Below are 12,500 nucleotides of genomic sequence, written 5' to 3'. Positions count from 1 at the left end.
TTTGGTGGGGGCGGGGGGGGTGGTGTGGGGGTCGGTGTGCAGGTGGACAGGTAGGCAGGGCGTGGCCCCGTGCGCAAGCAGAGACTGTGACACGCAGTGACACGCCTAGCCCCCCTGCCCCAATCAGAAGCCACCTCCTCCTCCTCTTCCTCCTCCTCCTCCTCTGCCTCCGCCTCCTCCTCCTCCTCTTCCTCCAACTCCTCTTCCTTTTCCTCATCCTCCAGAGATGCCAGTGCATTACAGATTCAGGTTAACTCTTCTCATTAAATATGATCTGAGTTCATGAAATACCATGCAATAATGTCCCAGGCTTGGAGCATCATATTCTTTCAACTCAAGTTGCATTCGGATTGAAGTGCCGCTTCTGTCCATGCATCGTTTGAACAAGATGGTAGAAAATTCTGGAACTTCTTGCATCTACATGTTGTGCCGCAATGTTTACACCATATTGTTAAATCTTTGTTCTTTTTTTTTTCAGGTACTTTCTGCTGTGAGCCAGGGATTTCCCATCGGAGATGAACAAAGTCATATTGTATTCATCAATTTCAATGGGTTTGGTGCGCACAACTCACCCTTCATACAGGTTGCATGTCTCCACACAGGTCCGTCCCCGGCTGAAGAACCTGCAGGTCAGGCACTGGTCCGGTCCGGAACCCCAGCAACCAGCGTCCGAGCACAGGGGGTCGCACACCATGCGATGCTTAGCTGCACACACACACACACACACACACACACACACACACACACACACACACACACACACACACACACACACACACACACACACACACACACACACACACACACACACACACAATCAACCCCCCCCCACACACACAAACACAGAAATAAAGCATACATAATTATAATGTATACGATTTAATACTGTATTCATAATTTTTTTTAATTCAATGCACATCTTCGCTCCCAAGACGGATGTTTATGATTGGTTTCTAAACCACCTGGAAAAAAAGATGAACAAAAAAGCCTTGAGTTCCATCAAGGACGGGGCTGTCCCTGAGCTTGAATAATAATGTTCCTCAAACCCCCTCATCCAACATATTTTTTGTGACCTGCCAATCATCCTTGAGATGGAAATCCTTGAGTGCACCACATGAGCACACAGGGTCCCTTTTCCTATGTCCTCATCAATTGTTGAAGCTTTAGTGTTTTGTGTTTCTTGTATAATTCATACGTATGTATAATGTACAATAAGTATGAATTGACATATTTCTCAGTATTTTGTCGGCGTGAGCAAAAAGTTTAGACTACATGGCAGGAGGCAAATGGTAACACATATATACCGTATATACTGAGTAAATGACTAAGACAGGGAGTGACTGAGTCAGGTGAGTGAGTAAAGGAGTGAGTGTGTGTGTGTGTGTGTGTGTCTGTGTGTGTGTGTGTGTGTGTGTGTGTGTGTGTGTGTGTGTGTGCGCATGCGTGCGTGCGTGTGTGCGTGTGTGTGCACGCATGCATGCACGTGTTTTACCAGCTGTGCAACGTCTTTGCAAAGAACTGCTGAGCAGACAGTGACGAAGCAGCCATTGATGCCCGATGCAGCACCTTGCAGGTGTCACACAGACTCACAACATGGTTTGAAATGCAGACTCTGGTATCAGATGAGAGGAGGTGGATGGGGGAAGGCATGGCAAAGATTTAAATAAAAATCAACCTAGAAAACTTCATCATTACTAATCATGACATCGTTCAGCTTTAAAAGTCCACCCTGGTGCTTGATATTCTCCTGAGAGTCGATTATGGTCGCGTGTATGCCGGCCACGCTGTTCCTTCACTCTCATTAGGGCGCTCCCAGTGTGTTCAGTGCCCGGGATGGCAGGATTTAGAATTTTCTTTCACTTTTCTTTCTTTCTCACTATTTCCTTCTTTCTCTCTTTTTCTTTATTTTCGACAGGCTGCGGTCTGGGCGAGCATTTTAAGTAGCTAAAGTGAAAATGTTAGGGTAACGCAGTACATAATACTGCTGATAGCGCTGGGGATATTTATCATCCGTTGAGCATCTGAAATCATCTTTCCTTCGCTGGCACATTTTCCTCAGGTGAAAAGAAAAAGTTAACTGCATCGTGGCCTAGTTTTCCGTGTCTGGATGTTCTCTTCTCCTCTTTTAGCTCTGCTGTCTCACAGACTAAAGCATGATTAAAGGTTTGAAGCTCATTTACTGGTTGACTTTGTACGTTTTTTGCATGTTCACGTGGGATTACGTTTCGTGTTTAGTTTTCTCCAATACTGACACTCAATAACTAAAGAAATCCAACAAATCATCCTCTCCTCATCAGTTTTCCTCAAAGAAGGAGTACAGAGCCAGTGAAGCATGGCCATTGTGTAGCATTATTAAATGTAAAACACAAAAATTTGAAGAATTGGACTGAGTTCAGATTATACAAACTAAATATAAAAGAACATACATTTAGTTGGTATGGAACTGTGGATGGCCAATCCCATCTCTTCCTAGGGATAATTTCCAAAATGAGATAGGAAGCTACACCGACAGCAACACTGAATCCCATATGTGCATTCCTGAGGAACTGTTGGAGCTCGGCTGGAGAATACTCTGCTTCCTATGAGACCAGAGACGCGCGCGTGTTGCGCTGTTCACGGGGGACACAGACGCACTCTGTTTGCTTTCCAGGTGCTCCCTCTGAGTCATAGCGCCGCTGGTGAGGCAGCTGCTCAGAGACCCGAGGAGAAAGAGAGAAGAAGAACAGGGGGAACACGGCAAAGCATCAGGGATGGATACTCCTCCACCAACTGCTCGGGGGATTGGGGAGGATCGAGGAGATAAAAAAACGCGATGCAGCAGACGTCTCATGTCTGTGACCTGGGCACCGCGGTGCTTGGCCAAGCGAGCGCCCCAACTCTCTCCTCCTCTCATCCTCTCAGCCTCACGTCCCTTCGGGCTGAAGGCGAAGGAGACGTGGAAGAGAGTGCTGATGACTTGTGCTGCTGGGCCCGCCAGGCACACACCTTGGTGCCTGGTATACCCAGCACCAAAAAAAATATAACAGCAGCGCTACAGAACAGAACTCGCTGGTAGGGAGGAGAGCGAGGGGAGGGGAGAACAAAGGTGGGAAAGGGGGCAGAGATAAGGAAGAGAGGAAGAAAGAAAGAAATAGAGAAAGAAAGTATGAAAGAGAGAAAGAGAGAAGGGGGATAGAGAAAGACAGACAGAATGACAACGAGAGAAAAAGAGAGAGAAAGATTGATCTCTTGGATCTTTTCAGATAAAGGATCAAAAAGTTGGCTGTGTGTGTGTGTGTGTGTGTGTGTGTGTGTGTGTGTGTGTGTGTGTGTGTGTGTGTGTGTGTGTGTGTGTGTGTGTGTGTGTGTGTGTGTGTGTGTGTGTGTGTGTGAGAGAGAGAGAGAGAGTGTGTATTTGGTGTAGCTTCAGTCACTTTGCCACTGCTCTATCAAAGGAGTCATTGAGAGCGGAGCGATGTGGTCCATTGGAAAGACTAATGAGTGTATAGGGGCAGCTGGGGGAAATGATCCGTCCCCACCTTTGGCCGAGGCAGGGGTCCGGCAGACCAGGGCCAAACACTAAGCACCCCAGATCGCAGCCACCCCACCAGGCTCATTTCAATACATGATGAGCATGGTCAGTCACCCACATAAGGGAGCACACGCACCAGTATGCAAATGAATGCAGGCACAGACTGAGCTTGGATACTGACACACGCGTCTGCATGACGCAGGCACACATGTACACGCACATACGCATTTAAGCACACACACACACACTAGCTGCTCCCTAGTGCCATGTCCTTTGTTTCCAGCAGGGGGGTAGTGAGCCTGCACTTTTCTTGTTTCAAGGATTCCACAAGGCTCAAACACAACGCACTCACACACACATGCACCATGCAGAACCCGAAGACACACACTGGCAAAACACGTGTTGCATATCAGACACGAGCCATGCCCATGGTCGAGGACAATGCGTGTAACCTTAGGGATTCAGAAGCACCTTGAGTCTTATCTGAAAAAAAAAAGGAAAGCTGCTTCTAATATATAATAGAACTGAGGCCTGAGGCCTGAACACAAAAGGAGTTGGACAGGGCTTTGCATCTAATGACAACAACATCCAGGCCAAACTGTTTCAGTCAAACTAAATGTTGATCTTAACTCTGAAAAAAAACTGCCCAGCTAATTATTTCCATTGCATATTTATTTTTATAAGCAGCCTTTAATATATACCATTGAATATACATGTGTAGGTAATTAAGGAACTGACGGTGAGGCATTTTGCACCCGAATGCAGCCAAGAGGGTCGATTGGGAATAGCCGGGGTGCGCCCCAGGAAAGCGCCTGAGCTGGAGTATGTTCCAGCTACCGAGAGAACGTTGATTGGTTTTAGCCCAGTGACCCTCATAATCCTCTGCAAAGAGGACCCCCTGCAGATGTCCTATCGAGCAGGAACTTGAGCTGAGGCCGCTGCCATTCACATGATCTTTTATCGCTGCTAGCATCTCACTTTAAAGGCGCACCCCACACGGCCGCACAGTATGCTCCGGCATACAGGCCGTTCACACAAATTCGGCCTGGATTTTAAAATGACGCTGAGGAGCGAATGACGAATGAGTCTGAATAGGTCAATGCTACTTATAAACCTATTGTTAACCCACCCGCTGCACCCCCTTGGTGCCAATGACTCCATCTACAACTGGCAATTTCTGTGTGTTCTTGGCAATCAGATGTCACAATCAGATATCACTTCAACGCAATTTCATCTTTCAACCTATTTCAATTCCAACTGGCATTGGAGTGCGGCTCAAGTATTCAGATTCATATTGGATATTGCTCTCTGGGATTATAGAATTTGATAGAATGCTAATCTAGCGTGTCAGTTCCCCGTTGGGGGGAAACTCCCACTGTTTTTAAAAGACTTTAAAAACAGTTTGAACATCTGAGGATTGCAGGCCCTTGCGAAATCCCTTTATTGTTTAAAATCGCCCTAATGGTGAGGTACCTGGAGATTAGCCGCTCATGTCCCTCTCTTATGCCCCTACGCTCCGCATGAACCATGTATCAGCACACATCGTGCTAAAGAGTCTCGTTGATGCCATAGCAGATAACTGGGAACATAACTCCATTGGTCGTTCTAACTACTTTCCAATGACATATCGGATGTTTGGAATTAGCCAAGTAGCCTACTGACACGTGAGTCCTTATACAAAGTGATACTTTTTCGTTTCATTGCGTTTGCGCTAACAGAGCTAAGGGCCATGTATGGTGGCACTTGGCACACCGTCGGATACGAAGGACCAGTCGTTCCACAGCTGTCCTTTCTGCTGCTGCATGTTGATTTTACAGATGTTGATGAATAAAGCTAAATGTATGCTCAGGCCAACGCGCTTAAATCTGAATAGGACGATGCTGAAGGAAGACGCTTCCATTTCCCGGCCTTAAAGATGCAAATAAGAAGGCTATTCTGGAGTTCATCCCATCACAAATGCGCCTTGGGTGCATTTACACCTGGCTTCTTATGCATTTTCATATCCAACTGCCCTATACGCATGTTAATGGCAGGTATAAATGTGGTCTATGATAATATATTTAGTGCTCAGAAATGGCTGTACCATTTTGGAATGTGTTTGCTCTTTCCCTCTGGCCAGGGTTGGAAAACGCAGATTCTTCTGCAATTGTACGTGTGAGAGAGAGAGAGAGAGAGAGAGAGAGAGAGAGAGAGAGAGAGAGAGAGAGAGAGAGAGAGAGAGAGAGACAGAGAGAGTGAGAGAGTGAGAGAGAGGGAGAGAGAGACAGAGACAGACAGAGATAGAGACGAGAGACAGAGAAGAAAGACAGAGACGTGAGACAGTGACGAGAGACGAAGAGAGAGAGAGAGAGAGAGAGAGAGGGAGACAGAGAGAGAGAGAGAGAGAGAGAGAGAGAGAGAGAGAGAGAGAGAGAGAGAGAGAGAGAGAGAGAGAGAGAGAGAGAGAGAGATAGTGAGAGAGAGAGAGAGAGAGAGAGAGAGAGAGAGAGAGAGAGAGCGAGAGAGAGGGAGAGAGACAGAAACAGAGACAGACAGAGATAGAGACGAGAGACAGAGAAGAAAGACAGAGACGAGAGACAGTGACGAGAGACGAAGAGAGAGAGAGAGAGAGAGAGAGAGAGAGAGAGAGAGAGAGAGAGAGAGAGAGAGAGAGAGAGAGAGAGAGAGGCACTGAGGATTTGCCTGAGGGAGAGGGCCCCGAGATGAGGGGCCAACTCAATAATGCAAATATTCGCTGGTTAATGATCATAATACATAAATTAATAATGTGTGAGCAGTTGTGTCAGCCATTTTAAGAACTCCTAGTTATTTTCCTAGTTTCTGTAGAGCTCAACTTTAAAAACATTGTCTCTTTTAATTAATGTATGTGTCCTTTTGGGATATAAAATGTGACAGAATCTGCAGTGCATAAAATCCTTTTCACACTCTCTCAAACGCATGCATGATATGCATGCATTTTTGTTAAGCCATACAATTGACTTTTAACATTGCTTTAATGTATGTAGACAATGTTATAGAGTATGTTTGTTTAACAAATTGATCAAGTTGAAACTATCGAAAGAAGGAAGATAGGGTCAAGTAAGCTTTGCTTAAAAACCACAGCATGCACACAACCTATCTTATTAGTCAAGCGTATAATTATCAACAATATCAATATAAAATATATGAACACCATTAGATTATTAACTTGACCATTTTAATTCTTGTTAATCTTGTGATCCATTCGTTTTTTCAGTTGTGTTTATTTTTCTTTTCTCTAATCATGTATCTTGGTGTTCATGACTTTCACACCTCCACATTGAATAAACACAATGTGGATTTAAATGCACCTAAGTATTAGAACACATTTCCTGAAACGTTCGAAGAGCGCTAGGAATGTACTGCTGTATTTTGAGAATGTATGTTGACTTAAAAGCTTCATACTACTTGCCTATTTCGACTATTTAATTTATCTGTTCAATGTGAACTGTTGTTTACTTCTACCAGAGTATATTTGCCATTCGTATTGGCGACATCTTGCTTTGTTTAACAGCTCAGCAAAATAAAAAAGAAGTGGCATGCCTGAGGCTAAAGTTGGTGTACATTTTTGAGCGAAATAGAATGGGAAAATTATAAGTACTTTGCTGAGGAAGGAAAGGAATTGGGGTCTGGGGTCACACCAAACGGCAAGGGCCAATATGGGAATAATTTTAAGATGAGCAGACTCAGAATCTGCAGCTCCCGCGGTACTGACGCGTACGGTGTGTGTGAGTGAAAGACGCTAATATTCTATACACGATCAAAGATTGTAAATATAACTACCTAATGAAACGTGTCTTGACTCCCATTCACTGTTGCCACTGTACCGGTTTGTGGTCGCTGAAGGCCCCACAAGGTTTCGCACACAAAATGTTTGTAACATTTATAATAATAATTTAATAATTTTAGCTACTTTGTTAGAAAAACATCCGGAAGAACATCCTTTTTGAGCCCCATCAACGTTTTGAAGCTTGCCTGAGTGCTCATCATTTAGGAGAATGTGAACCTATGTTTAACATAATTTCAATCCATCCTTGTCATGCAATACTTTGTATAAAGAGCAGGCTTGGGAGTGGAGAATGAAGTGGCCAGCCATTTTGGCAGCTGTTTGTCTAATATATATAATATATATACTCTTTGAACAACTTTAAATATTTGGTCAACTTATAGCGGAGAAATACAGTTACTTTGAAGCTAAATGCATCTGCTCCACTTTGAAGTGACTTATTTTTGTTTAAGAAAGTTCTAGAAGCCTATGGCCTTTGAAATGCATCCCAAACCCTCTGATGAATTCCTGAGAGTGTTGGTCCTTGGTCTGGTGTTTTTTAGTCCCTGTGACCACGTCGTCACACACTTCCTATATGCAGACTAATTGCACCGGGAATACATTAAATTAAGATGAATCCTCTGAGAATTCAGACTTTATTCCCCTTGCATAAGCACACAATTATTCACTATCTTTTTATGTAAGTTCAAGGCAAACTCTCCTTTCAAAGTCTCTTCTGCTACATAGATACACTACTGTTTATGTATCTTCAAGGTATGGAGGGTAACAATGTAAAGGATAATTAACATAAAGGGAAAACAAAACCAAAAGGACCTTTTTATGTTGTTGTGGGGATTTTGTGTTATTCCTTATCACAATAACTTTATGACGTGATTAGGCATGTCTAATGGCGCTCGTGTTTGTGTGCCCGCGTGCGTTTAGGTCTGTGCATTTGTGCCTTTGTGTGTGTGTCTGTGTGTGTGTGATCGTGTGTATGTGTGTTTGAGCGTGCACGCCTGCGTGCATGCATGCGTGCGTGCGTGCGTGCATGTGGGTGCGTATGTATGTGTGTGTGTGTGTGTGTGTGTGTGTGCGTCTGTGCGCGGCGGCTACGAGACGGTTACGGTGCGTGCGGACTCACTGCACTCGTGCGGGCTGCGGTTGTTGCGGATGAGGAACTTCTGGTTGGGGGCGCGGAACAGGCTGGTCCAGTTGACGGTGTCGTAGTAGCAGAGCCGGCTGTTCTCGGCGATGTGGACGTTCCCGGCGCTGATCTCGTCCAGGGACTGGAGCTGCAGGGACGAGATGCCCTGTTGCTTCAACACCAGGAGGGAGATGCCACTGAAGAGAAGGGACCACATGGCGGAGTTAGGGAGAGGTGTGGCGAATGTAGCAAAATCCTTGCAGTCATTTTGCTTAAGTTCTGTTCCAATATAAAGATGCTCACAAGATATTAAATGCCCAAAACTCTAGTTATTTCCAGGAACGCAAGAATACTGAAATGGGGATACTTTGTAGGGCTTGGCTGGGTCATGCTGCTTTCCCTGTTTGATCAGGGGGGGGGGGGGGGGGGGGGGGGGGGGGGGAATTTAGGGTGCATTCATCAAAAAAAACGTATACATACACTCTCAATGGTATTTTGCAATCATGAATACAGATCTCAGGCTCGATATTTGTCGTCATGAATTCAGTTCTTAGGCTACATCTTTGCAGTCATGAATAAAAATGTTGTGCTAGGCCATAGTTACATTCTTACAATACCAAACTTGCTACTTGTAAGCAAGTTCTTCTAATAGGTGCCCGTTGGGGGAAGTGACAAGATTGAGGGAGGAACGTCATAAGAAAACATTTGGTGAGAAGCAAGTAAAGAAACGGTGTGCTCCGTTGTGCTAACTTGGGTTCGGACACTTTTCCTCCCCTCCTCCTTTGCGGCTTTAGGAATTGTGTTTCTTGAGCACCGCTCAGCTCAGGTTTTTAGATTTTGTTGCTGTTGTTGCAGCCTCTTGAATCCAGACATGTGCCGGTGAACATAAACCAAACACACGCATGCATGCGCACACCACTACTTTAGTTTGATAGCACAAGGGATGCAATACCTACATTTTAACTGGAGGTTACCCTTTTAAGTGGAGATTTTTCTTATATTCATTTATTAGTCCAAGTTAAAAGGGTCATTTGACCAAAATTCTCACAAACAAACAATAAACAATAAATAACATTTTAGCTGCCAAATAGGGAGTGTACAAAGCATACACACTAACATACACACAAACACTCCTAAGGTTTATTATGTCTTTAGGTTGGAAGCAAATGGTCATAAAGGTACCTATAAAGAGCTCGCCCACCGATGGTCACAAGGTTGGAGAAGACACTTAAGTCTGTCATGTTGTCAGGCCAAGACTGGATGTTCAGAAACCCTGGGTGAACAAAGAGAGAGAGAGAGAGACACACACACACACACACACACACACACACACACACACACACACACACACACACACACACACACACACACACACACACACACACGTTATCGTGACATGGTCTTTATTAAAGCATCCTTGATTAGACGAGAATAATAAAAAGCAGTAGTGGAAATAGACATCCCATCAAAAGTAATTACACCATGTTCCAGCAGCACAAGCACTCAAACACATCACATCAAACTTTCAAGGCATGGAATTCTTGCCTGGCAGATTAAGACATATATTCTCTTCTCCTTCAGCTCCCTATCAATCGTTGTCAGCACCTTCCTTGAAAATAGAATACTATAAATACAGATGTGTTCAATTTGCTATGTCGAAAATGCGACCGCCTTTGCAATTAACGCGAGAACGTGTAGGATCTTTACATTTATAAATTGCTCTTCATTTCCAGTATGTAAACTCAACAGGTTGTGATTTAACCTAAAACATGAGACCTTCCCTGACTTTCTCCGAAGTGTAGAACAGCCTCGGCTGGTTTCTATTCTATTTTAACCGGGAGGGTTTTGCCGGGGGAAAAGGAAGGAAGTTACGTCAAAGCGTGGATAATGGCATGCGAGCTGGAGCGAGCAGTGGAGGAAAATGAGAGCTGGACCTAGAGGTGGAGCTGGACTTTTTAAAGCTTCACCTTTAACTAGTCCAATTAAAACGATTTTCGAGCGTTCTGATTGACTTGAATTTTTTTTTTTTATTATTTGCCAATCAGGGGCCGTATTCACAAAGCATTTTATCTTACCGCTAGGAGTGCTCCTAACTCGCGCTAAAACATTTTACATAGGAGTTTTTTCTTAAAAGCTATTCACAAAGCCGCTGAGACCTACTCTTACTAAGGATAAATCACAACGAGTGAACTAAGAGTGACGCGCCGTTGCTATGGATTACGTCAATTCTCGTGCACGAGTTTAGAAGCGGTCAGTTCGGTGATTGGTTGTTCAAACGAGCCCACTGAATCACCGAAAAACAAGGAAATAGCCTAGGCTAGAAATGAATTCCTATTAAGTAGTTATAGTGCAGTTAGCAGAATACACGCATGATGACAATTTTGTGCATACCACGATAATGACGTTGTAGCCTGCACGTTCAAGAGAGAGAGAAAGCAAACAATAAAAATACGTAAAATTTAAAAGAAAATAAATGTTATGAACTACCTAACTGTTGACTGATTTGTGCCAAGGTGTTTACCTAAAATGTGTTTTCAAAGTGATCCCTAAATGCCTGTCCACTCGGTACCACGCGGCCAAATTCCTTGTCATGTTGGTCGCCATCATCATCATCATCATCATCATCATCGTCTGGCTGTGGAATGTTCCTCCGCTTGCAGAGGTTGTGTAGAATGGCACATACAGTGATTACTGTGTTTGCCCTCTCTGGGGTGAGGCGTATTTCGCCGTGGAGGACATGAAACCGACGTTTCATCTGCCCAATTCCTCTCTCCACAACATTAAAGTATAACATGTAAGTGATTACGTCTTGCATGGATAGTCACTGTCACCCAGCAAGTTACACCTGGTACATCTCAAAAAGCTGCCTCAGACCGCACACCATTAAAATGCGCGAATCATGGGTAGCTGAAGCTCCAGGCCACTTTGCATCAACATCCAGCAGGCTATGTTAAAATTTGCATCAAAAACAACCTGCGTGTTGATGGAATGCACTTTCTTCCTATTGACGAACACGTCCTCGTCTTTTGATGGCGCAATTATTTTTATGTGCGTCCCGTCAATAGCACCGACCACACCGGGCATACCTGCAAGTGCCATGAAGTTGGCTTTGATCCTGTGTAATTGTTGAATGTCCAAAGGAAAGTTTATGGCACGGCTGACTGATGGTTGCGATATTTTTAAATCGTCGGCATTGCAAAGTTGCATTTCCCCTGTTGCTAAATAACGTAGTGTGGCCAAACATTTTATTTCGGGACTAATCTGATTATTTCTGTTAGTCGGGGATGTTAATGCATCGCGCACTACTCCACAACAAGTTTAATACCCTAACATTTCGTCTCGCAGGCATTTTACGATTCTTTGTGAATAGGTCTTACTGAGTTAGGCGTCCTCTTGAGGACTTTTAAGCTCTCCTAGACTTAGGTGCTACTTTTAGGCCTAAAATACTTTGTGAATTGCTCTAAGTGAAAAAAGTTAGGAGTCCTAAATTTAAGAGTGACACGCCCATTATTTTTAGGAGTTTCTCCTAAATTCGCCAGTTAGGACCTACTTTTAGCCCTAAGATCCTTTGTGAATATGGCCCCAGATCCCTAACATTTTCGCCAATCAGATTCCTCGAAGAAATTCAATTTATTCATCAGACCAGTAATTGCTGAATCGTACACATAGTACCTTTAAAGCTAATGATTCAGGTAATAATCTGAATATCCACTGCATGATGCATTGCAATAGGTGTCCGGTCGCATGACGTCGAAACAGTGCTTTTCCCTTTGTCTCGCCACCTCATTTACACGTCGTCATATATTATGTGTTGAGATTAACGGCTATACAAATAAAATTGCCTTGACTATTGAGTGAGGATTAGTGTTTGCAATTATGTACCATTCCAATTTAATCAACCTTTTCCCCTGTCTTAAAATGACTGAAAGCAGGCGGTAACATCCACTTGTCCGTGCCGGCGAGCCAAACCCGATATCCCTTCATATAATATAATGCACGTTTCCTCTCCCCATCGTTTAAACCCTGCAACGTGTTAACGCATAGGTGGCTGGTACAAGGTA

At 44.1% G+C, this 12,500-nt stretch overlaps 1 protein-coding gene across 4 annotated transcripts in view; it reads right to left on the bottom strand.

Annotated features, from left to right (window-relative positions):
* Nucleotides 1–12,500, bottom strand: part of erbb4b (erb-b2 receptor tyrosine kinase 4b) — a 258,187-nt gene that overhangs the window by 57,963 nt on the left and 187,724 nt on the right. For all 4 annotated transcript variants that reach the window (XM_030343901.1, XM_030343902.1, XM_030343900.1 and 1 more), the window contains 3 exons: nucleotides 9,622–9,712; nucleotides 8,437–8,636; nucleotides 573–705 (listed from right to left, as the gene is read on the bottom strand). In XM_030343901.1, coding sequence (XP_030199761.1) covers nucleotides 573–705; nucleotides 8,437–8,636; nucleotides 9,622–9,712 — 424 coding nt within the window. The remainder of the gene's footprint in view (nucleotides 1–572; nucleotides 706–8,436; nucleotides 8,637–9,621; nucleotides 9,713–12,500) is intronic.

This window comes from Gadus morhua, chromosome 20, assembly GCF_902167405.1.
Source record: "Gadus morhua chromosome 20, gadMor3.0, whole genome shotgun sequence".
Taxonomy (NCBI): Eukaryota; Metazoa; Chordata; class Actinopteri; order Gadiformes; family Gadidae; genus Gadus; species Gadus morhua.
The sequence above is the reverse complement of the archived record's forward strand: the minus strand, read 5'-3'. Positions and strand labels throughout refer to the sequence as shown.